The 26,846-nt window shown below is 42.0% G+C and overlaps 1 protein-coding gene across 3 annotated transcripts in view; it reads right to left on the bottom strand.

Annotated features, from left to right (window-relative positions):
- Positions 1–26,846, bottom strand: part of PLEKHM3 (pleckstrin homology domain containing M3) — a 129,565-nt gene that overhangs the window by 7,975 nt on the left and 94,744 nt on the right. Inside the window, exons 7-8 of one of the 3 annotated variants that reach the window (XM_053282783.1) lie at positions 25,519–25,676; positions 1,186–12,198 (exon numbers count right to left, since the gene is read on the bottom strand). In XM_053282783.1, coding sequence (XP_053138758.1) covers positions 12,021–12,198; positions 25,519–25,676 — 336 coding nt within the window. In that variant the 3' untranslated portion in view covers positions 1,186–12,020. Of the gene's footprint in view, positions 1–1,185; positions 12,199–25,518; positions 25,677–26,846 lie in introns of those variants that run through there. The other 2 variants (XM_053282784.1, XM_053282786.1) reach the window with 2 other exon arrangements.

A 26,846-nucleotide genomic window follows, 5' to 3' on the forward strand; every position in this document is an offset into this window, starting at 1 on the left:
GCCAAGAGCGTTACTCCTTATCACATTTTAAAATAGCCAAATCATAGACTCAAGGATGTTTTCAACAACATCTCCTGCTTCCTTATCCACTAAAAGGTTTATGTAATGATTAAAGGTGGGAGGATACAAAACCTGCCATACATACCCAACATACCCAATGATTAAAGATGGGGGGATACGAAACCCCTCCTCTAGCTGTGAGGAATGCCGGGTAGGCTGACATCAGCCATGTTTTTAATAGGAGCAGATTCACCCTTCCCAGGGAGTATTCTGGGAGGGTAAAGTAAATTCCTACAAGAACGGCTTGAGCAGTCTTAGGCCTCCAGGAACATGTGACTAGGGCAGGACCCCAAAAGGAGTGACACTCTTTAACAACAAGAAGGATTTACTAATTGGATGCTAAGGAAAACTACAGAGGCATCATAATTGCTGCTTCAGTTCAATTCAAACCCTTCTCCAGGAACTACAAGGATCATGCAGTCAGATCCAAGCACTTAAACAAAAATAAATTCCCTGATGCATCTAGCGAAAGTGGTCCTTATCCTTCCTACTTACGTTCAGGTAAGGAACTCCCAGTTGATTCCCAGCCTAAGGCTGTTAGACTCCCTTTGTCCTACAGTAGTTACTGATCAGATCTCCTTCAGAGGCCTCCAGGAAAGAACTGAACGCTAATACCCCAACCTCTCTGTAGGCTGTTGTGCAGTAAACCCTGCCCCTCACTCTGGATTGAGCCACAGGAATTTGATTCTCCCTGGCTTTCTTCCTTATTGGAGAGGCCCAGGTTCCAAGCAGCTATTCTGACTAACGCCTAGTTCTTCCTCAAGCCTGACTATCACTACAGCATCCTTCACTGCATATCACTAAAATCACTGCAGAAGCCTCTAGGAGAAAGTCCCTTTGGGGAGGGGCTTTAAGGGATAGGGAGGGTCCCTGGAGGAGAGGAGGCAGTAATAGACAAGAGTGCCACCCTCCACACTCTTGTGACTGGGAGAGAATTGATAGGGGGGCACTCTGGAGGAGGCTTACTTCTGTTATTGTATGGCAGCAAGAGAAAATCGATCAAGCTCCCCCGCCCCCAACCCTACCAAGGTAAGAGAGGGCCCACAGGTGGCCCTTTTCAGAAGGCTCCCTCAGACCTGGAGCCGGTCCTACTGCAGTGTTTCAATCAAGACAATTCTGGAGATGTCAAGTGTATATTTTATTGTTTATTGAGACTATACAGTAGGGACTGTTGGCCCTTCGCTGTGTGTCATGGATAACAAAGAGCTCCATACCCAGATACATTGCTAATATATAACCTAATTCAATTGTGTGGATTGGAACCAATAACACGACATGTATGCCCAACAATAAGAAATTAAGCATATTGATCCAGTAGCAAATAATTTAAAAGCACAGTTTAAAACAACAATAAAAATATTATTAAATTAAAAGATATTGGCTCCATTGCAGGGTTTTGGTTATTTTTAAAAAGAAACGCATTTAAAAACACCTTTGACAAAGTAAAAACAAACAAACAAATCTCCCCCAAATAAAGAAGCAATTGTCAAGTTTAGTTTAGCAGCTAGTAAACAATGCTAGTATATTTCCCTCACAAAACTTGGGAGGAAAAAAAAGTCTTTTTTCTTCAAATTTGCAGATACATTTGCTGATTATAAGTAAAGGTCACAGGCGGGGTTTGGACTTAAGCAAAAAAGAGAAAGGCACACACAAAACTTCCTTAAAATGCATATAAGAACATAAGAACAGCCCTGCTGGATCAGGCCCAAGGCCCATCTAGTCCAGCATCCTGTTTCACACATATACACGGGGTGGGGGTGGGGAGGACTAATGCAGCTCATTCCATTTCCATTAACAATTATCTGTCCTTCACATTTCTGTGTGACTTTGTCTAGTACCAAGCTTTGGAACTACATTGTTTAATAATACACAACCCTTTAGAGATTTCAGAGTGGCTTATTTCACTAGTAACCAATAAAATCCCTAGGGGAAGATGATCTAACAGGTTAGGGAAATGAGAATTTAGAAATCTAAAAGGCTTATGAAATTAATTTGATAAATTCATTTCATTTGTTTGTCCTCTGGTTTTATTGACTATTTAGAGAATAAATGATTGCTGGTTCATCAATCAAAGTAATTAGCTGGAATTGACTAGCTAATTAGTTTAACTAGATAATTCACACATGTACTTATTATCAGGATCAAAGAGGGTTAATGGTAGCAAATCATCTGGAAATATACTCTCTTACCGCAACTCCTCCAAAATAAAAGCAGGGTTATTCTTCTAAAACAGAATGCAAGCCTTTGACAATGTAGAATGGATTAATGTGACTTGAATTTCCAAAAATTGTTTAAGGAGAGTACTTTAATGTTTCCACTCATTCCTTCTACATGTATGCCTTAATCTACATTTGTGCAAACCAAGTTTTTGACAATTCCCATAACTGTTACTGTGAGAAGTGCTTCCACAGTGGTTAAAAAGTGACTACTGCCTGTAGCTGCATCTTATGCGGTGTAGGCAAATGGATGCCTGAGGAGAGCCTGCACTGGCTTGTTTAGAGGGGAAACTGCCTGTCTGAATTGGCCCTTGCTCAATGCTACTCGTTTTAATACTAAATTTCCTCACACTTCTTTATATCGAGTTATAAGAGCCAAAAATGGTGGGGTGAGTTAGGTAATAACCCTCATACTTTGGCTGCTTTAAGGGAGTATTGAAGGTACATTCAGCAGTGAAATATCTCCTTTGGCATAAATCTTTGTCCACAAATGGGTTGCCAGAGGTACATAAAAATAAAAATAATGTAGAAATATGCTGGAGATGTGGGATACAGAGAGCCAATTCTATTAACTGATAGTGAATATATTTGGAAATAGACTTTACACAGAAAAATACTCAGAGGAGAACTAAAGTTTGCAACCCTTTGCACACTTATTGGGGAATAAGCCATATTGGACGTCATGGGTCTTACTCACAAGTAAGCATGCATAGGATTGCCTTCTAAAACATTCAACAAAACTCCTTCACCAAGAGGCAACTTACAGGTAGTTGTGCTACGGTGTTATTCTACGGTGTTATTTAACAGTGCAGATGCTGCTGAGCTACTTACAGATGGATTAACAGTTACAGAAACAATACTGGCAAAAACTGAATGATCTCAAAGACTTCCGGGGGGTGGGGGGGCAAACAGCAACTAGTAGGACATAAAAAGGAGGCCATCAACCGCTTTCTTTTAAAAAGCAACAGGTTACCATTACAAAGTTGGTAATGGGGCCAACTCAATGCTGTTTATTCATGCTATAGGTAGCTGTTTGTTTTGTGGCTTGTGACAATCATAGAAATTGCTAGTAACTGCACCTTTTAAAACATGTTTTGTTATATTCTAAACTTCCATCAATGCAAAAGGACAGTGATTTTCACTGATCTTCCCTTTCTGCTGCAGCCCCCAATGCCCCATTATTATTTGTATTATTATTAATATTATTTTTACATTTTATATCCTGCTCTTCCTCCAAGGAGCCCAGAGCGGTGTACTACATACTTAAGTTTCTCTTCACAACAACCCTGTGAAGTAGGTTAGGCTGAGAGAGAAGTGACTGGCCCAGAGTCACCCAGCTAGTATCATGGCTGAATGGGGATCTGAACTCGGGTCTCCCTGGTCCTAGTCCAGCACTCTAACCACTACACCATGCTGGCTCCATGTCCTCCTGCTTCAGAGACTCCCCAACATTCAGGAGCCAAATTTCAGAGGCACAGGAGGATGCAGAAGGAAGGGACAGTCCGTGAAAATGGCTCCCCCACCCTTGACTGAATAGAAGTGCCTTTCATTCACCTAGGATACAACCCTTTGAATTTAGTGCAATTCAAATGACTTACATTTTTTAAAAGTAGTTGGGTAACATTCATTTAAGCTACATTTAAATTCATGCAGAAATGGTCCATATCCATAATCCGATTTAATCACACTGCTTTTGGAGGGCTGGTTTTAAACTCACATCTTTGGATACTTCACAGTACATATGGATATAAGATATCATGATGATTTAATGCACATCTTTTCTGAAGAGTCACCACTTCATTTTAAATTCTTTTTTCCCCTACCGCCAGGATCCCATGTTGTGCCAGAGTCAGTCATGATTTTGTGGGACGTATTAAGACATGTGTGGAGCTGGCAGACGAACACTAAAAATGCATTCCTAGTAGGAATTTGATCCTATTTTACAGCAAGCAATGTGTTTTTATATGTTGACTTCTGGCAATGCAGTGATGTTTTAAGGGCTAGTTCCACATGCTCAAAATTGTAATAATTCTATGGAATGGTTTAGAATCAGGCCTATTATGGGCCCATAAGAATGCCCAATTGGTTCACCTAGGCCTGTATTGTCTACACTGACTGGAAGCAGCTCTCGAGAATTAAAGTCAGATCTTTCCCAGCCCTGCATGGAGATACTAGGGATTAAGCCGGGGACCTTCTATGTGCAAAGCAGATGCTCTACCCCTGAGCAATGGACCCTCCCCATATGCTCCAATGAATGTATAGATGCCATTTCAGTGTTGGTGAGTGTGTGAGCTGGCTCTAAGACATTCTTAAACAAGGTTTCTGCCACTGATGTTTAAAAATGGGGGAACAAAAAGCAAGGGCTGGTGACTGAGACTTCCCTAGCAGCTTTTGTTCCCTATCAATCTGCATTTTCTGACACGTAACTGATAAGCATCTCCACTGGGCTAGTTCTTCAGGAAACCAGTCAATGAATATAGTGTGACCTTCAAGAGTTCCACCAATTCTAAACACAACTCTACTGTTAGTTAAGGATCAGTTCATATTTACTGGAAACAGGAATGCAAGCCTATTGCATGTTTTGCTCGAAGAGGCTGTATACTTAAGCAGACCAGCAGACCATCTAAACCACGACTGTCCTGTTCCAACTGGCAGTGGATCCAAGTCTCTCCAAATTTCCTACACAAATCACTCTTAACTGAATTGAAGCTGAGCACCCTGTCTCTGCATGCAAAACATGTACTCTCCCACTTAGTTGTAGTCATTCTGCCCTGATATGGTCCCTTCCAAAACATGAAAAGTTTTATGAACGTCTATGTCAGCCTTATTTTATTTATTTATTACATTTTATATCCCACTCTTCCTTCAAGGAGCCCAAAGCGGTGTACTATATACTTAAGTTTCTCCTCACAACAACCCTGTGAAGTAGGTTAGGCTGAGAGAGAAGTGACTGGCCTAGAGTCACCCAGCAGGTCTCATGGGTGAATGGGGATTTGAACTCAGGTCTCCCCGGTCCTAGTCCAGCTCTCTAACCACTACACCATGTTGGCTCTTATGCAGAGGCCATGCTTATATTTTCTGTACCATTACACTTTTAGAGAATGTGCTATTGAAGTAGGCACATACTTCTCTGTTTCTGCCCACCTTCCCCAGTGCTTGGTGAGTTTATGCATGACCAGGTCACCCATGCTGTTAAATATCACTTTCATGCAATCAGCAAAAGAGAACTACTTCAAGATTTCTCCAGATTTCAGTTTAACTTGACCTAATGAGTCCAGTTCCACAATTCTCCTGAGTTTAGAATTCTATGTGTATGCATTTCTACTGTGCTCTGAGAAAATGGCTCCCAGCTATGGAAACAGCTGCAGCCTCCTTCCTCCGTTCTTAACAAACTATATGCAGAAAAACAAACAAGCTGTATAGAGGTCCAACTGAAAAATGTTTGAGAAGGGGCAAAGTATTTGCCAAGAACCTTGAGTTTTTGCCTTTAAAAAACTAAGAGTTAAGGCACCAAATAACACTCAACTATGATGCTTTACATGCAACATGATGAATACTGCATGTATGCTGTATACTGACTGAGCCTATCAGATCGGCGAACGACATGATGAACTGGGAGCAGGATTCACTCTCTCGGGAAATTCCTTGCCCCCTATAGATAGACAAAGTTGACCAAATAGTCCATGTGCAGCATGATGCTATGTATGTCTATTCAGAATCAGTCCCACTGAGTTCAGTGAAGCTCAATCCCAGGTAAGTATGTATAGGATTGCAGCCTTATTCAAGAGACACAGAAAAAGGAAGAATGACATCAGTGTACAACTGCATTAAGGCACTGCTACTACAGGAGAAAATCAGAAAGCAAATTATGAAGGTTTTACTAGGTTTTATGGATTCTACATGGGCTGTAACAGGCAAGTTTCTACATTCAGCAGAATCAAGTGATAGCTGTTTTTCTCAAATTGTGCCACTTCTGGCTGCATGTTTTCAATATCCCACATAGGGGACATCACATCAGGAAGAGGAGTAGACTGGATCAAAACTTTCTCTCAAATCTGCTATTTTCCAGTGCAAAGGGTGTTGATTAAATGATAATGAAAAAAGAGTGAAGAGCATTCAATGTGAGCTTCCCTGAATTACAGTCTGAAATTGTTTAGTCCCAGGCAAAGCTTTATCTCTTGATTCTCCTGAATGTAGAAACCGGTCCTTAATGTGAAACTCAGCACTGTGTGGTCAGGGAAGTTCTGGAAGTCAACCAGGTATTTTTTGTCATATGGTTCTCCTGCAAAAGTGCATGGAATCCTTTGCTGGTCTACGGGCTTACCACAAGTGCAAGATGTTACCGGGGCTCCATGCTATAGGAATCCCTTTTGGAAAATGCATAATGGAAGCTCTGAATTGACATAGAAGAAACTCCTATGAAGAAAACAGTTGTGAAGAGATATGGGAGTGGTGGGTGGGGAATGCTGCTGGTAGCTAATAGTTACTATAGCTACTAGCTATACAAATAACATAATAATAAATCATCACACCAATTAAATTAACTAAATAAGCTAAAATGAGAAAGATGACCTTTTGGCAAATAATTCTTATAGTTTGCAGTTGATTCTGGTTGAGTAATCTGGAATTAAAATTATTAACAATTCCAAATTACTCAAGCAGAATCCACAAATCAACTGAAAACTATAAGAATTCTTTCAAAAAGACTGATACTTTGTTATACCCAAAGGACAAAGCAAAACAAACATCCTCACTCCATTTTAAACAAATCTTCTGCCTTTAAAAAAACAAACAACTTTGGTATAAATGAGTATATATAATGACAGATATATTAAAAGAACACCCCCAGTTTCCAGTTTCTTTCAATTTGATGTTGTTGTAGCAATTTGATGTTCTGTTGTACACAGAACTCACTATGATTAGAACCTTCCACCAGAAAATGTAGTATCTCAAATAATCCTGAAGTTATCCCAACCCCGAATTCCTGGTATCACAACTTCTACTAGACAAGAAATGGCGGCAGCAGAACCTAAAGAACACTGGCAAAGCAGGCTCCTTAGGGCAGTGTCAATTTGTAAAGCCTGAGGGCCAGTGGCAGCCCCACCAAACCCACGTGTGGCCCCCTGGCTAATTGTTTATTGGGCCTGCGTGAAGCTTCAGCCAAAGCAAAATATTCTGTACAGTCCCCCTGGAGTGCACCATGCAGAGACGACTGTTCTCACTGTGCAGTGCTATGCTTTGCCAAGCTCTGGTGGTGGTGGTGGTGGGCGCTCCTTTAAGGGAAACAGCCTCTTGAGTCTCTGCACCATCTTGAAGGCCTGCACAGAATGATGGGAAATGTAGCCTCTCCCAGTGCTTTCCTCCTAGAGATCTTCTGAGAGGGCTCCCTCTCTGGTAAAGGGTCCCTTTCAACACTGAGGACAGTGCAGTGTTGTGTGGAGGTCAGCACAGTGGGAGATGGCTTTCACATTGACAGTGTTGTGCCCAAATGGCCTCCACTTGAAAAATAGTGAAGATCACTACATTAGGGACTCCTTATTTTTCGTGATAGTTCTGGTTTGTTTTCCTTAATTCACAGAAGCAAGAAGTGTTGATCCTGGCCAACAAGAGAATGTTGCTACTGGTATTAAAACACAATCTGATCCACATAGGCAACATCACAGTCAAAAAGCTGAAACTGCTTTTTGGAAACTGTACCAAAAAAGCACTATACAAAGTTGTTGTTTAAACATCCTGTCAAGGTAATCATTACCCTTTGAAAGGAGAAATGGCTTCATACATTTTCCTCACAATAGATTAGGTTAGAAGTAATCTCAAGTATACTAAACTGAGATGGAAAGTATGGTACTGATTAGACTAATCCAAGGGATCTAGTTGTTGTACTAGGATCCCATAATTGCAATTTGCAGGCACAAGGTGACATCCCATCTATTGTGCTGCACCGGGACATCTTCCATCCCAAGCAGTACCTGTTGTGGTGGGTAGAGAGGTGAGATAATGAGAAGCAACCAAAAAGCAGGTGGGGGAGGGGTCTAAGTAGTTTCCCCTGGCAAAGAGGACATCACTGAATGGTTTCTTCCTATTTGCCAGGCATAAAATACCAGTTCAGCTGAGGCAGGACAAACACAGCTTCATGTGATGGTGGAGTAAGATCTTGCTGGTACTGAACATGTGGAATAAAAAAGCAAAGCACTATGGTTGCCATTCAGACTACATTACTCAATAGGACTACTCAGAAGTTACTCTAGAGGACGATTTAATTTAAATAGGAGTAGTTTAGTCTGGCTGTCAGCCTGTCAGGAAGTAATGGTGATTTTATTTATTTTTATTTTTTAAGGCAAAGGATAAATGTCAAGATGACAGAAATCTTGCCCAACCTCAGTCCCAACATGTGATGCCTGTAATTAGCAGGCCCTGTAACTTAAGAGAGGTTGGCATTTGCTGTAGAGCTTATGTGCTTCACTGGGAAACAGTGGTTTGGGTATGTGATAAACAGATTTGTGTGATGCCTGAAAAAGATGCTTGCTTAATAGATGGGCAGGGGCAGAGACCTCTCCTACAGCAGACCTGCCCATAAAACTAGTAACACTGCCGTAACTCTTCTCCCTTGTAGTTGGGAACGTCAATATAGGCTCAGCCCTTTCACCCAACAAGTTCTGGTTTGTTTCCCCCCCTTCTGCACAGATTCAGAGCCCAACTCCTGTGACTAGAAATCGGATTTTTGCTTCCTCCAAAAGCAGCCACAGGGCTCCCCCAATTGAGGCCGGGGCTACAGACGGGGTGGCGTCTAACCATTTGCCCCTGTGCCAGTTCCCGGACTTAAAATGCCACTCCCCTGCAACTGCTGCTCTTAATCACAGAGATGGGCAAACAGATGGGCCCAAAATATTTTTACAAATGTTCTATTTGTCTATTGCAATAGTTGTGCGGTGGTGGCTACTGCAATGAGCTTCAAAGGGTAAATTATTACCATATTATATTGTGATACAAATACTAGTGAACAGACAACATTCCGCTCTTTGTCATGTGGACAGGAGACGTCTAGCATAAGTTCTGCCAATAAGACCAATATCTAATGCTTCATAGTTATAATCATAAAATAGCACACACCCGTGAAATGCAATACTTATTTGTTCACTTCGGGTAGTCTTTGCATGGGTTTATGCACCAGAGCGAAATGTAACCAGAGGAGAAGCAATATTCTTGAATTCTCATGAACTGAAAACAGCAGAAACTGTATTGTTAAAATGTACTAGCAGCTGTATCACAATGAACATGTTGAATTCAAATAGTTCAGAACTGTTGACTCTGTCACAGCCAAAAAATTATTGTAGAATGTGCTATTACTTATACAAATAGTTGCTACTTCCTTTTCCTATAACTGATCTAACAGCAGCATATTGTTTTCAGACACTGCCCCCACCCCCGCGCCATTAGCACAAGTTACGTTCATTTGTCAAGTTGCTTATTCTAAACAGGGGGCAGTTCTCATGTATCACAGCCTTGTCAATGTGTTTGCAAAGCTCCTACATAAGTGAATAACGCAGTAGAAAATGGATTCTTCTGAACTGCCATACTTCAGGTACGGTTGGGTCTAAAGTTCACAGGTTCTTGTCATGGAGCCAGTAAAACAGAGGACATGTTAATACATGTGCACATATGCAGACACAAGAGTAACTTGTAAAAGCCAGCCCATCTAAAAATATGAAATGTGAACGCTCGTCATTCCTGCCATTCATTCCTGTAAAGCTTTAAATACAGAAGACAACATTTCAGAATGAGCACATTTAACTACTTCCCCATCATCTGTATTTGTTGTGCACCAACCTGCCCAACTCTGCTTGATAAAATTCAATTTTCAAGTTAGATGAGTTTAATATCTTTTCATGTTTTAAAGGCACATTAAGGTTTGATGTCAGGGTCCTTCCTTTTAAATATATTTTAAATATGGTCATACTCTAAGTTGATGGGGTCAAACGAACATGCTTAGAGGGGAAGACTGCAAGCATACTTGGCTTAATGGATAGGATTCGTGCAAATGTGTGTTTTTACTTCACGGTGTACTTGCTTCCTGCAAATGTGGTTACACATTTGCATCCATATATTTGCCTGTGAGAAATTCCTGAAAAAAATAGATACTGGGAAATAAAAAGTCCTAGAGATTTTTTAAACAAGGAGACATTTCAAGAAGTTTCACTGGGAACATGTATAGGTTCCAGTAAATTAAATCTGCTATGTTTCTTAGTGTTAAGAAAGTGGCCTTGAGCCCACAATTCCTGAAAGGCATGAGGACTGCTCTGCTTCCCACAACTTCCCTGTTTCAGTGGAGAGAGCCAATATGCATGAGGACTAGAATCCTTCACTGATATGACTGGGGAAGCCTGCATGCCCAAGAGATCCATGTATGGATCTAAATGCACAAGCTTGCTCTGGACTGAAGCAAGTAAGCATAGCTCACTTCCATTAATGCTTCCTTAAATACTATATGCATAGGAGAGGACAAGGGCCACAATTCAGAGAAGGATAAATAGAGAAGGGAGAAAGTGTTATGCATTACTAGCTGCATGCAGGTAAAGACCCATGAGCAGTTAGGGGACAAGGATGCACATTCTCATCTGCATGCACATGACAATATGGGAAGGCATATCTCCATTCATACTCTGCAGTGCAATTCATCTGGACCTTGTCAGCAGATGAGGATTCAATCTCTGCTCACTGGGTTCTGGGTGCTGTGTGTGTGGTATCTGGTCCAGAATCAGAAAAGAAATCCCACATACGATTAAGTAGGCAGGGTGTGGATCTTCCTTCTGCTTTGGAGCATGTGACTCCCATCAGTTGCTCAGGAGGCTTTTCTAGTCTCAGCATGTGTTTCTATCACGTAGAAACCAAAAGGACAGAGCAGCAGAAACCCAGACCCCAGCTCAGTGAAATCCTCAAAAGGATGGAGCTCACCACTTCATTATAGTGCACAAAAACATCTCCGAGATTTAAGAAAAAGGAAGTATTGAACCAGTAAGCAATCGCAAAGTATTGCACATCACAATTTAACATTGTGAGAGATCAATCTGTGTATTTTAAAGTGTTATATGTGAGAAAATAATAGGGATTTAAATTATTCACTCAGAAAATTAGAATGTTGTGCAGGTGTAAAGGTGTGACAGCTCTAAACAGAGAGCAGCTTATCCTATAGGCAGTAACAGTAATGCCAAACTTAAACAGCATTTAGCACATTGCTTATATAGAGTGCAAGAACTGCTACACATTTACGTATGCTTCTAGATGTGGATCTTACAAGTAAATTGACTTTTGGGAGATGGGGGAAGAAACTATTCTTCACTAAAACATCTTTCTAAGCTCAGTACTACCAATCCATAGGCACCCTGTCCAAAGTACGCTATGGGTTTTAAATAGCATTGCTACCTTTGCTATTTCTGCAAAATATTTCACTTGGAAGCATTATAATAAATGCACATAAATAAGATGTTTCTAACAATAAATGCAAAGAGATAGGAAATATTTCAAGTAAACTACGTTTGGTTTCAAACCAGCTGGTTCACCTAGACTTCATCAATGCAATTTAGCCTCCAGACTTCTTTTGGTCCTGGATATTCAGTAACCAAAAGGCGAATATCAACCAATCGTTTTGCAGTAAAGGATTCTGCCTGGCAGCGCAAAGATGCCTCATAAGCAATCATTCTACAGTAGCAAAGGGATCCCTGCAGGTTGCCAGCATATTCCTTCGAGTCATGTGTTCTGATAGGACAGTTCAAACATGTTGCAAGCCTCTTCCAAGCTCTCATCCATGTTGAGTCTTCTCCAGAAAGATTTCTGCTTCATTTGGAGCTCCCTCCGCACACATCTGGGACATGGTACAGACTTCACTTTGCATTCTGCATGGAAAACAGCACCACAGCTGTCACACCTGTGAGTACAAAATCACATATTTGGATATTTACATGGAAGGTTTTAGCTTCTCTCCCCACTGTCCAGGGAATAAAAATATTTGAAATGCAAACCAATTCTGAGCGAAAACCAACCCAAACCCAGCTTCATCCTAACTTCTAAAAGCCAGCTACCCTGAGGAACTGGCCTGCAGAAGATGCTCATATGCAGCTGAGTCTCAAATGGGAAAGAGGAGAAGAGACACCTCCTTGCAAATCTGTACATTACAGATGTGGCTCAGCAGGTAGGCTATAACCTCATGCACAGTTAGTGAAGTCCGTGAGGTCATTCACAAGATCAAAGACTGTGTTCTATCCAGGTTTGGAAGCTGTGTGTGCTCACAGGCGTAACTACGATAGGGCAAGGGGAGACAGTTGTCTGGGAGCCCACTGCCTTGGGCCCCCCCCCAGAGGCAAGTCACATGACCGACTCCCCCAGCTGTGCACCCGCCTGGGCTTCCTTCAGTTGTATTCATCCTTTGAAATTGATGTGGGTGTTAAGACCTGGAGCTACCAGAACAGCATGTCTTTCTCTAGTACCATTAAAAGTCTTGCATCGCCCACAATTTACAAAACCTTTCAAAAATAATTTAGGATGATGTTCTATTGTGGCACATAGGTTTATACACACACACACACACACACACACACTGCTTTTTGTTACCACTATTCAGCCTCATTTAAGATTTCTTTACTTCATGAGCTGCGCTTCAGTGGGGGGGGGGGGCGGCATTTTAAAATCTTGTATCTGGGCCCACTCCAACCTTACTACACTTCTGTGTGTGATCCCAATTTTTGGGTGTGTGGAAGCAAGTTAGGAGGAAAACCTGGGAAGCTTTTCCTCCTACCTTGCTTCCACACAATCATGTCTACCTAGGTTTTCCTCTTACCTTGCTTCTCCATATGAAAATTGGAAGCACACACAGCTCCCAAACCTGGGTAGAACACAGTCTTTGCCTGTGTGAATGACCTCAATTAGATTTAAGCAGCCTGACTGCATGCAGACTTTGCTTAATGTTAAAACAAAGCATCCAAACTAGTTTTGTGCTAGCATAAACGCTGTCACATGGAATTAAGGAGGCAACACACAGTCACTGCATGAAGAAATTCACCTCTGCTTCAAAGTAATTCTTGTACTAGTGCAACCTCTTGCACAACTTCTTGCACAAGCGTATATAGATAGACAGATAAATGCAAATAGGGAACTCCCTGCATAACCTCTGGCAGAATTTCTTGTACAACCTTTTGGACAAACCAGTATATGTGCAAACAGGGAACTCCTTGTGCAATATGCATTCAGGTGCAACATGCATTCTGTTAGCAATAGTGTAACTTTGTGGAGCACCACAACCACAAAAGTCCTCCTGCCATGCTGGATGCTACCTGAAATCTACTATGAATTTTACAAGCTTAACTTAAGCATCATTCTAGTAATATATTTTTACTAAAGGTAAAGTGTGTTGTCGAGTCGGTGTCAACTCCTGGTGACCACAAAGCCCTGTGGTTGTCTTTGGTAGAATAGAGGCAACCTCGTGCTTGCTAGGCAAGTCATTTCCCGCTGTGCCATTAGGTGGCTCAATATGTTTACTAGAACTAACCAAAATGACACAAAGTTTTGTGCAGCTAGCTTTCGAGTTCTTAAGGACCCTTCCTCATGCTAGATGCTAAGAAAAGGAAAGTGAGGAAGGGGGAGTTGGGTCTGGTGAAATGGCTCCAAAAGGTCTGCATTTTATGTAAGTCTTAAGACATAGTCAGAAGGACAAGTTATGCAGACCTTTACTGTTATCCATTCTTTATTGGACTAGGACACATACAGGCAGGCAACCCACGTGAAAGTCTAGATGACAGCCAAATAAAACAGTCGCGTCTTTAAAATTTTAAATCATCCACATCTGACACTAATGCAGACTTTATCAAGCTAATTCCCTTTGGGTTGGTGATTTACAATTCCTTGGGAATTGCTGGAGACCAGTGATTGATGAGAGTGTCATTTTGCATTCATTCATGGCCTCTCCCTTTCGCTCTTTTGATCACTCTTCACAGTCAACTGGAGTATGTAAAAGCTTATCAGGAATTTCTGTTGAAATGGACGCCTGCAGGATTATGGAAGAGTGAAGCACACCTGCTGTTGCTACCCAAATGTGTTAAACATGGGTGGGTGGGAGGGAGAGAGAAGAGTAATTATTTTTAAATTAAGAGCAAATACATCATTTAAACAATTGGCAAAGTAGAACAAAAAAGCCCCCTATAATATCAATATGTAGCTTTTTCCTCAATGCAAGGAGGTGAGGAAAACCAGTGCCTTTCGAAAGAACAGGAATGAATTAGACATTTCACAGTCATCTCTTAAAATCCAAGCAGCAGTCATTCTTTGGGCTCCCAAATGGCTCCCCAAACATTCCACAAACCAGGTTCTTCTTTTCACCCAATTATCAGGTCCATTTGTTGTTTTTTCACTTTCAAACTAACTCTTTAGATACACCTAGCAGTTAGGCTGAAAACTCATTCCAGAATAACAGATTTAGTAAAGGTAAAGTGTACCATCGCATCGGTTTTGACTCCTGGCGACCACAGAGCCCTGTGGTTGTCTTTGGTAGACTACAGGAGGGGTTTACCCTCCTCTGATGCAGGATGAGATGATGCCTTTCAGCATCTTCCTATATTGCTGCTGCCCAATATAGGTGTTTCCCATAGTCTGGGAAACGTACCAGCGGGAATTTGAACCGGCAACCTCTGGCTTGATAATCAAGTCATTTCCCTGCTGTGCATTAGGTGGCCAAAAGATTTAGTAGTTTGTAGCAATCTCATCCTATGCATGTCTATTTAGAAGTAATGTCCAGCCAGGTCCAGGGGTGTTGTTAGGTATTTAAAAGATCCAGCGCCTGAGCCCACAGCTTTCCTTTTGATAATCAACCTCAAATTGTACCCTCGCCAAGAATAATTACTTTTTTTTTTAAAGCCTCTAATATTATAATATAGCATGTATGAAGATGGAAGCAGCAGGCAGCCATGTGAGGCTAGGAGCTCTCTCCGCTGGGCCATTCCCAGACAGCAGATTTACTTCGAAGTACCCCAGAAGTGGTGTGTGTGTGTTCGCACATTGGAGTGATTTATCTCATAGTCCCTGTGAGGCATCAGGGAGCACTCCATACACAATTCTGGTTTCCCCCTGTGCAACGGAACTTCGCCTGAATTATCCCCATACTAAAAAGTTCCACTATCTATGGTGGTTTTTGGGGAGACTTCGAAGTACCCAGACATTTCTTCTGAGATGTATGGAGGGGCCCATAGCAATAGAGCATCGACATTTTTGGGGGGCATTTAAAAAAAAATTATGCTGGGTGTGTGATCTTGCTGAACACCCAGCAAGACTATCATCTTCGCTGAGTCGGTAGTCTTCCACAAGTTGATGGGGGCGGGATACTTAAAAATAATATAAACGAAAAAGAAAAAAGGATCCTCCCGCCCGCCTCTGTGCTTCCCTGCCCACCTGGCTGGCTTGGCTTGCTCTCCCCACTTCCTCTGCAGCTGCTTTTCGGTCAGGTGGGGTGAGGAGGGAGGGGCTGCCAGCTGGGTGATATTGCAGAAGAACACCAAGTGGAGGGGAAAGGAACCATTGATACAAATGGAAATTTCAGACTCAAAAGACCTAGGAGAAGAGGGCAATTTTTAACAGAGACTTTATGTGTTTGTGGGGCAGGGGAGGGTTGTTGTTGGGCGGTGGCATTGCAAGTCAGTGGTCTTGTGGAAGACCCCCTACAAACTAAAAAATACGTAATTGTGTGTGGGGGATTTATTTTTATTTTTTTAAGACGCACACACCACACATGCATGGGGGTGGGCGGCATCCTGCTTACTCTAGAAAGCCATTGGCCAGAAAGGACATGAGAAAGACCTAGGGGCAAGTGGTATGAGTGGTCCACGGAAAAGTCGAAAGGAACAGAGGGACACTGCATCAAAGCAGCCCTATGTGAAGGATGCCTCCAGAATTGTTATTCTTTCAGCTTCAGGCTGTGGCTTCTGTGCAACTAATTATTAGTCAAGTAATCCCGCGATTAAGCTTGCCATCTGGGAAAGGCCCTGCTCTGTGCAGGTGCCTCCACTGCTGCACTCCCTTTCTGGAAGAGGTCATAGAGGAGGCTGATGAGATTTGTGGCCCTGAGCAATTCATTGGGGGCCCATGCCCCGTGGGCCACCCCCTACTTCCAATGAGCGTAGGACTGTGGCCTTAATTAGGGGCAAGTTAAAGACAAAATGATTTATCGCAGCATGAACTTTGGCAGGTAAAGCCATGCTTCCCATGAAGACTCCTGCATGTAAACAGAGAAATTCAAGTAATATCAAAAGCATAACAGGCAATCTACAAGAGAAAAGACAAATGGATTGTGTTGTCTAGCCTAGAGAAAGGAAGGTCAAGGGGCCTTTTGTGTGATATACTTTTAAAATATTGGCAGTGATGGAGAACAACTGTACATACAAAGACTAAAATGAGTTTAAACGGGTCTACATTACAAGAAAGCACATCTGAATTAAACTGGAGGAAGCGCTTCACTACAAGAGCAGTTCAGCAATGGACAAAAATGACTCAGAATGCTTGGATTCCTCCTTTTCTGGAGGCTAAACAGGCATTTGACAGTACAGATAGTTTAGGGTAGAGGCTATGGGACAAGATGTCATGGGTGGGTCCATGGTGGAGACCTGTGGCAACAACTGTGAGAACTAGTTCTGCCTGCCAGCTATGTCCGTGGGGAGCTGGCTTGGATAGGCATAACCAAAGAGAATGGGTGAAATATGACCAAGTTGCCCACAATAAAAACAACAACAACTGTAAGTTAGGAGGAAAGAAAGAGAGGAAGAATGTGGAAATGAAGCAGTTTATGTTCGTTTTATGGGGCTGAGTTGACTACAGTGCTCCAGTAATCAAGGAGAGAAGGAATCGTGAATTTGAGAGGCACTCACAAGGTGAAGAGTCTTAACTGCAGTCTACTCTAAACAGAACTACAACAGAGTCATGGTGATGTGGATTCTTTCTGACTGTGGCTGCAGAACCACACAGAATTTCAACCCTAGATGGAATCAAAAGGCTCCCCTTTCCCCTGCCCACTCTGTCTTGCCAGAGCCACTGCATGGAGCTGCATCGGGCACTTCTCTAACATCTGAGGGCCACGAGAAACACCTGTGTTAGGAGAGAGGGTGTTCCTCCAACACAGCTGTTACGAAACATATTTACAAACCAGTCTGATTGTTGGTGAGCCTTTATACTCTTCTCCTCAAATCCTTTTGAGCGCAGGCACAATGGCATTGTGGAGATGTGCAAGCCAGGCCTTTGTTGCTTTGAAGAGGGCGCAGGATGAGACTTGACTCACATGCACGATTCTGCCTATGAGAGAGTCCCACAGGGAAGGAGCCACTTCTCATGTTGGGTAGCACTGCTCAGTGAATTCCGACGATGCATGAAGCACCTTTTGGATCTCTTAGTGGAGATGTTGCATTTTACACAGGTCAGAGGGAATACCAAGAACCCAGCAACAAAGTGAGCTATTCTGATACAGCTCAGGCTTGCACAGGCGCAGGTCATGCACTACTTGCATTATTCCCAAAGCAAGGACCATGTGAGCTGGATCGTGCAAGGCTGAGCTCTGCCGGAATAATAGCCCTCTTGTGCAGCAGCATCTCCATATATTTAGACCCCTGCTAACTTGGCAAAGAGGTGCCTTTTAACATGGTGATTCTCTTTATTTAGCAGGGGGAGAGCAACTGGCCCTATCCACCCCCAGCACAGTACCTCCAGTGACTGTTGCTGGGGTCTATCTCATGTTTCTTTTTAGATTGTGAGCCCTTTGGGGACAAGGATCCATCTTATTTGTTATTTCTCTGTGTAAACCGCCCTGAGCCATTTTTAGAAGGGCGGTATAGAAATCAAAATAAAATAAAATAAAATAAAATAAAATAAAATATGTTAGTGCCCCACAGCAGCACATGCACCACTCACGTATCACTGTGGAATGTGCCGGCCCTTGTGTCCAGCAAGCCCGAGTCCCTAGATGTGTCTTTTAAAAAAGCAAAGTACAAATACGAATATGATGACTTTTCAACAAAAATTCCCAAAGTGCTTCACATAGATATAAAATAAATAACCAAACAAACAAACAAATAAAATGGCTCCCTGTCCCCGAAGAGCTCATAATCTAAGGAAGAAACAAGACAGACACCAGCAACAGCCACTGGAGGGATGCTGTGCCAGGGATGGATAAGGCCAGTTGCTCTCCCCCTGCTCAATAAAGAAAACCATCACTTTTAAAAGGTGCCTCTTTTGTTCAGTGAGCAGGGGATTGTGCAAGAGGATCGTACTGGAACAGACTATAAAAATCAGAAGACCTGTCCAACGTAATAGCCTCATTTGTATGTTACTATTTCTAAAGATAATCCTCATTCTAATATACTGAAGGCCTGCCGCTCTGGAAATCCCTAGAAGGGGAATAGCTGAATTAAGAAAATACAAAAGCAAAGATGCATTTTAAAGAAAAAAGGAAAGGGAAAGGAGAGGAGAGGAAATTGGGAGCATTCTACCACAAGGCTAAGAGAGCAAGCTTGGGGATTGTGCATTGTTGGACAGGATGCAAGGAGCCTGCCAGGCACAGCCCACAAACCCCTGCTAATTAAGCAAAATGATTGTGTTTGTTTTGGAACCATTTGGCCAACAAAGGAATGTGTCACGCTGATTAGCAAGAAAAGGGTATGCAATATATGTGTATTCAAAGCCAGATGAGTGCATTATCCAGGTATTTGCTCTGTTTGCTCAAGGACTGACAAAAATGAATGCTGAGCAAACAGCCCCGTGTAAATGGAAACTTGGGCTTTCGGGGGTGGGTGGGGTGTGTGTGTTCGTCCTGCTCCGAGATCTATCTGTCTCGGTGAGAGACTGGCCTTGAAAAACCGCAACAGAAAACTGGCCCATAGAAATCAATCAATCAAATCAAATCAAAGCTTTTCTCACTGAGGCTGTCCTCTTGGCCAGCACACACCTGAGGGTTACATGATATACCAGGATGGTACACATTCAGTACAGAGCCTCCTGTAGGTCTCAGTGAGGCCACCCGAGACTCACTGCTCGGGGTCCTTCTCTAATAGCAACCCCACCCCAAAAGGAGCTCTTCTTTGGCAAGCAGAAAGGTCAAGGCAGTGGCACAAGCACCAAGACAGATCCACACAAACTAAGAACACAAACACATTTTACTTTAAAACACACAAAAATGGTAGGTTGTCATATCGATTCATGGGGGGAGGGGCGGGATGGGGATTCCAAAAACAGGGCCAAACAAAAGAGCATAAAGTTGGGAGCAAGCTTTTTTGCTCTCCAGAACTCTCCTTCTGTTTGGATGTCAAGCAAAACAGGGCAGGGGAGGGGGAAGTCTAAGCTGGGCAGAATGGAAAATCCTGCAGTTTGCAACTGTCAAGAAGGGATGCAGGAGGTTTTATGCAGACTTAATTCGCCTCTGCTAGGTGCAAGACCGATTTCAGTTAGCACTGACGGCTCCTGGGACAGAGAGACAAAAGTGGCCATCCCTCCACTGTTCTGAAAATAGAACTTCCAGCAGTTATTCTGATCGGTTTCCAGCACTAAATTGGAACATGTGGACCCTTGCAAGGCAGAGAGCAGAAGTAAAGGGCAACATGGTAGTCTCCATTTACCAAAGCTGAGGGGATTAAAATATTCAGGTGGTAGAAAATCATCTTTCTCTAGTTTTAAGATCCATCTTCCAGAATCTAGATTTTATACCCTTGCCCCCTTTTTTGTTAACAGAAGCTCAAGACTAGAGTCCAGTTTTGCTTTCATTTTACACTAGTGAAGCCCTATTCATTTCAGTAGGCTTAGGGCCAAACTAGCCAGGATCAAGGTGATTGAATGAACCTAAACCCTGCTGTCTTGAAACTTCTACAAAATGCATGCAGTGATGGGGGAAGGATGAACCTGATTTCAACTGCAGGAGGGCAGAATTTAACCCTTCTGCCTCACAACATTTTCTCAGTGAACTGGTTCTCCCAAAGTTGCTATATGCTCAGATAACATGTGTGTGGATTGCCCTCATCCCTGCCACCCATGGTTGCTATTTGTAAAAATTTAGGAGAGTAGCAGAGATGTCATCATGTACCTCCGCTTGGACTTTAGTACACTAGGATATAGACATGTGGGTGAGCAGTAGCAAAGTCCATAGGGCAGCAGTAATTTCACCACCAAGGAGTATCTTGATATTTATTTTCATCCTGTTTCAGTGGTAAAGCCTTAAAAAAACAATATTTTTCATAGACCCTCAAGACTGTAAATGTAGAAATCCAAAAAGAAAAGAAAAAGTATTATTAGTGAGAGTTGCTAAGCATTTCAGATTCAAGAAATCTATCCTTCTTCCCTACAGGAAAAATGAAACCTATGAATGAAACTGCTTAGCTGTAAGAAAACCTCGTTTCCTCCACGGAAGCAAATGTTTGGCTGAAGGAATTCAACCTTCCTGGCCCCCTTTGGGAGCAGACACCAAGGCAAAGGCTCAATGTGGTCATCTTTAGGTGCCACAGAGGACAGTTTTTATTGTTCTTGTTGCAACAGACTGATACAGCTGCCTCTCTGGAGTTCAGTGCCGATGCTTGCAAAATACAATGCTTACCCTTGCAGGGCAAATGTTCTTACATGCGCAGAAATGGTGATACAAAATCAGATCCCAGAGACAGAAACTAGTCCACCCCTATTCTTAATTCTGCCACCCTGTTCTTGATTCTGTAAAGATTCAGAGCATAAATATCACAAAGTGTACGGTACATCTGAATCCCAGGTACATGGGACTATATGTTTAAAATAACAACTGTTCGTTATATTAAGTATGATAATGTGATTCTGCTAGTAAAGTGAAGGAACACTTTTGCTACCTTTTCCCTGGATAGTGGTATATATACACTCAACTCATACCAGGTTGAGATTTCTCCCTCCAAAACTCAAGGAGCACAGTGAAAAAAATGAGACTACGACTAAATGTCAAGAAGACAAAACTAATGACAACAGGTACAGCAACCACTCTCATAACTGACACTGAAGACACTGAAGTGGTGGATAGCTTCTGCCTTTTAGGATCGAACATCAGCGGTAAAGGATCCAGTAATCAAGAAATACGCTGCAGATTAGCACTTGGTAGAGATGCAATGAAGGCCTTGGAAAGGATATTTAGATGCCGTGACATGTCTACACCTACAAAGATTAGAATCGTTCTGACAATGGTTTTCCCCGTGACACTCTATGGATACAAAGGTTGGACTTTGAAGAAGCAAGATAGAAAAAGCATTGACACGTTTGAACTTTGGTGCTGGAGAAGACTTTTGAGGATACCGTGGCAGCCAGGAAAACAAATAAATGGATCATAGAACAAATCAATCAAGATTTTTCACTCGAGGTCACAAATGACCAGGCTCAAACTATCATACTTTGGACCCATTATGCGAAGACCCAGCTCTCTTGAGAAGTCCATAATACTGGGGAAGGTTGAAGGAAAGAGAAGAGGCCGACCAGCAGCAAGGTGGATGGACTCGATTACGACAGCAATGACTGCACCACTGAGAGACCTTAAAGGCCAAGCTGAAGACAGATCATCCTGGAGAGAATCTATCTATGTGGTTGCTAAGAGTCGACACCAACTTGACGGCACTTAATCAATCAATCAATAAGGCCCTTGCTGTGCTCCAAAATGAAATATATAAATCTGCAATGAGCAGAGTGGCTACAACCTTTCATGGCATTAAAAGACAGGTCACTGCTTCCTTTAACATCACTAATTTCAAATTTTGGCCACATAGTGACCTTAGTTGGTCACTACAGTTATGGTAACTATGGTTACGATATTTTAGATAATTAAAACAAAAGATTAAATAGTCTTTCAAACTCATTAAATGGCACTCTCTCTCGCCCCACAGCACTAGGAAAGGAAATTAATTCAATGTACAGACTGGCAATATTCCAATTAATTGTCAAAGGAAAAAAAGTCATCCCTCAAGCTAATTCACTGTGCTACTGAATCACTCCTCCATTTGGAAGAGCAATGTTAACCACTGTTTGTAAAGGATATGAATGAAATAGCAACATTAGTAAATATCCTTGCAGAGTAAATACTCTTGCACTGTGCAAGCGCAGAAATACATTCTTGGCTGCCAGTGGAGGCATCAACAGAAGCTGTTGTGCTCCGCTATCACTGATCGGAGCAGGATTACGGAGTTCCCTAAAGACTGATTAAGGTTTTAGAACTTTGGCATGCTTAGTTTGTGATTTGAGTGCACAGCACACACCCAGAGCAGGCAAACAAGCATTCTGCTTGCAAACTATGAGGAGTTCCTGACAATCGTGTGATCGGGTGAAGGGAAGAGCTGCCGCATGGCGCTCCACCCCTCGGAGCCCAAGTAGTGCACCACACGAGTGTGCGGTGCATTTCTGTGATCCCCCTCCCCGAGTGTGTCCGCCGTGGCTGCAAGCAGCTGCAGCAGACACACGATCCGTTAGCCTGTTTTTTTGGAGCGCACTCACACCCAAAACCCAGGTTAAGTGGTGAACTCTGTAAGCGTTGCATGGATTGACTACAAGAAAGCCTTCGATTCATTGCCTCATACATGGATACTAAAATGTTTAGAAACAACTGGTGTCAGCAAAAACATTCAGATATTTATAAAAAAAGCAATGAGCATGTGGAGTACACAGTTAACAATCAATGGCGAGACACTTGGACAGGTTAGCATTAGAAGAGGCATTTTCCAAGGGGACTCACTATCCCCTCTGTTGTTTGTAATCGCCATGACCCCACTTTCACAAATACTAAACAAAACAGGCCTCGGATACCAAACATCTAAAATATCAAGTAAAATAAACCATCTGCTGTACATGGAGGATCTGAAGTTGTATGGAAAGTCCCAGTCAGAAATCGAATCACTGCTAAGCACTGTCCATATATTCAGTAGTGATATAGCAATGGAGTTTGGACTAGACAAGTGTGCTGCATTAATAATGAACAGAGGGAAAATAAAAAAAACCAGAAGGAATAGAACTGCCCAATGGAAGCAACATCAAGAACCTGGAAGAGAAAGAACATTACAAATACTTGGACATTCTCCAGGCTGATAACATCACACTCTGAAGTTAAAAGAAAAATTGGAAGTGAATACATCAGGAGAGTTAGAAAAATCCTCAAGTCCAAACTCAATGGCAGGAACACCATACAAGCCATCAACACCTGGGCTATACCTGTTATCAGATACACTGCAGGGATAATAGACTGGACCCAGGCAGAGCTAGAGACGCTGGATCGTAAGACCAGGAAAATCATGACCATCAATCATGCTCTGTACCCCCGCAGTGATGTCGATAGGCTATACCTCCCCCGCAGCTCAGGTGGAAGATGAATGCTGCAAGTCCATGAAACAGTAGAGGAGGAGAAAAGAGGCCTTGAAGAATATATCAAGGACAGTGAAGAAGATGCACTTCAAATGGTCAATAACACAAAACTATTCAACACCAATGAAAGAAAGCAGGCCTACAAGAAAGAACTAGTCAAGAACCGAGCAGAAAAATGGAGAAATAAGCCCCTGCATGGTCAATATTTGCACAATATAAGTGGAAAATCAGACATCACCAAGACCTGGCAATGGCTTAAGAATGGCAACTTGAAGAAAGAAACAGAGGCTTTAATACTGGCTGCACAAGAACAGGCACTAAGAACAAATGCAATAAGAGCAAAAGTAGAAAAGTCAACAACAAACAGCAAGTGCCACCTTTGTAAAGAAGCAGATGAAACCGTGGACCACCTAATCAGCTGTTGTAAAAAGATTGCACAGACTGACTACAAACAAAGGCATGACAAGGTAGCAGGGATGATACACTGGAACATCTGCAAAAAATACAAGCTACCTGTAGCCAAGAATTGGTGGGACCATCAAATTTAAAAAGTGGTAGAAAATGAAGATGTAAAAATATTATGGGACTTCCAACTACAAACAGACAAACATCTGCCACACAATACACCAGATATAACTGTAGTTGAGAAGAAAGAAAAACAAGTCAAAATAATCGACATAGCAATACCAGGGGATAGCAGAATAGAAGAAAAAGAAATAGAAAAAAATAACCAAATACAAAGATCTACAAATTGAAATTGAAAGGCTGTGGCAGAAAAAGACCCAAATAATCCCAGTGGTAATTGGCGCCCTGGGTGCAGTTCCAAAAGACCTTGAAGAGCACTCAACACCATAGGGGCCACAGAAATCACCATCAGCCAATTACAAAAAACAGCTTTACTGGGAACAGCCTATATTCTGCGACGATATCTACTGTATAACAACTGACAATAAAATTCAGCCATCCTTGGGAAGGACTCGATGTCTGGATAAAACAAACCAGTCAATAATACCTGTCTGACTGTGTAAACAAGAGATAATAAGTACTACTACTAATAATACTTATATCCCACCCCTCCAGTACAATACTGTTCAGGATGGCTTGCAACGATAAAACAATAAAAGTAATATAAAATGTAACACAATATAACAAATAAAACACAATGTAGAATAAAAACAGTTAAAAACGGACAACTAAAATTAAAAACTCACAGAGCTGTAATAAAACACATTAAAACTCCTCTCTGAACAAGTGGGTTTTAAAATCTTTTTAAAAAACCCTAACGGAGGAAGCATGGCAAAGGTCTTCTGGGAGGGCATTCCAGAGTCAAGGGAACATAACCGAAAAGACCCCATCTCTTGTCCTCAGCAACCAAATCTCAGTCAATGGCAGGGCCACGAGTAGGGCTCGGGATGATAAGCAAAGGGCCCTGGCAGATCCGTATGAGCAAATGCGGTCCAACAGATACCCCGGTCTCAATCTAACCCAGAAGCACACTGGAGCCAATGAAGCTGCCAGAGGATGGGTTACAATGTAGTCCTTTCAAGCATGATATCATGTGCATGGGTTGTATATTCTTTATCCATAGTGTGTGAAGGGTCCCTCACAGGCAGGGATGTCCACTGCAACTCTCACATGACCTAAGTACATATGCTCACACACAAGTATCATGACTTGCAGAAACACACCCAAAATGTAATACAAGAAAGAGTTGCAGAGAAGAAAGGAGGTACCTACAATTAACTAGCAAAATATCTGGCTAGGTCAGGATAACCTCTCCTAGCCAGAGAAGCAGCAGAGGCTGAGTCAAGAAGTTGTTGCCTTTTCCTACAGGACTGTAATAATAATGCATGAATGCAAGAGAGGAATTGTGACACTTTACCTGCTTGTAGAAATGTCCTCAAAGGGGTACAGGATCTCACCATTGTTACAGATCTCACATATGAACCCTTTTTGACTACAAAGGCTGCAGCTGTATACATGGGAGGTGGCAAACTTGATTACCTTCCCAAGGAAAGGGGCCAACTTCCCTTCAATAACCTGAAACATGACACAAAGAGGCAAAATAATGAATTAACTGAAATTGCAGGATTTTAATGTGTTTCATTTACTAACCAAAATCAGGTCAATTACAGTTACTCATGCAGTTTCAAAGGTGTGTGTAAAAAGTGCACAGAGAACAGGATAAAATAGTGAATTCAGATTCAAGAATGCTGAGTTAAACGGACTTTGAAAAATCCCTATGGCAATGACATTACAGAACACAGGGAGATAATATCTTATCTGTCTGCCCTGCAGACTGGCACAATAAAAACTTGAGACATGAAAAAGGCAACCTTAGCTCATTTGCTTTTAATGCTGTCACATCTTTTGTTCAATTGTACTCTTATCTCTATAATTCTCTATCATGGTAGAATTATACTCAGATATGTGAAAACCGTGTATTGATTTATTACACAAATACAAAATTATATTTATTCAATTCCACAATAAAACTGGACAGAACACAAAATATATGGAGAAAATAGCAGTGGTCCAAGCCTGCTCCCAGCAGCAGAGCTACGGGATGAGTCACTTGCACAGAGGTTTAGTACCCTGATCCAGTGCTCTCTTGTTGTTGCCCAGAGGACATCGGATTGGGCTACCTGAGCTGCAAACCAGAAAAAAATGTTGCCGGGATAAGGAAAAGGAAGCACATGAAGAAAGAAACACATTATCAAGGTGCTTCTTAAATCACCCAGGGAGATTGGCTAAAGATCGGAAGGCCCTCTTCTAACTTGATCTGGATAACAAGGCACATCAGTCAACACAGCTTTGGTAACGTTTTATCAGTTTCTTCCAGGACAGGTTAATTGAATACACGGTTGATATCATCTAAAAGCTTAACTATGATAGACTTTGCTTTCAGATCTTTAAATAGTTCTTTTCCTCTAAGTTGCTACTTTCAGATTAACACTTATTGTAAAGATATATACATCTACTACTTTAATTTCAGGAACAAAAGCATGGAAAGCATATTTTAATGCCAGACTTAATGCTATTATCTTTGTTTCAGGCCATGTGCTATCATACTTGATATTCTGAGTGGCCGGGAATTGACAGAGTAATGGCAAAAACTCCAAGCAAAACCAGGGAATACACATTCAATTAGAATTTCAACTGGCTATCCGAAACTTGTTTCTGTAGGCTACAGCCTAGAACTACTGTACA

Source organism: Hemicordylus capensis, chromosome 1 (assembly GCF_027244095.1).
Source record: "Hemicordylus capensis ecotype Gifberg chromosome 1, rHemCap1.1.pri, whole genome shotgun sequence".
NCBI lineage: Eukaryota > Metazoa > Chordata > Lepidosauria > Squamata > Cordylidae > Hemicordylus > Hemicordylus capensis.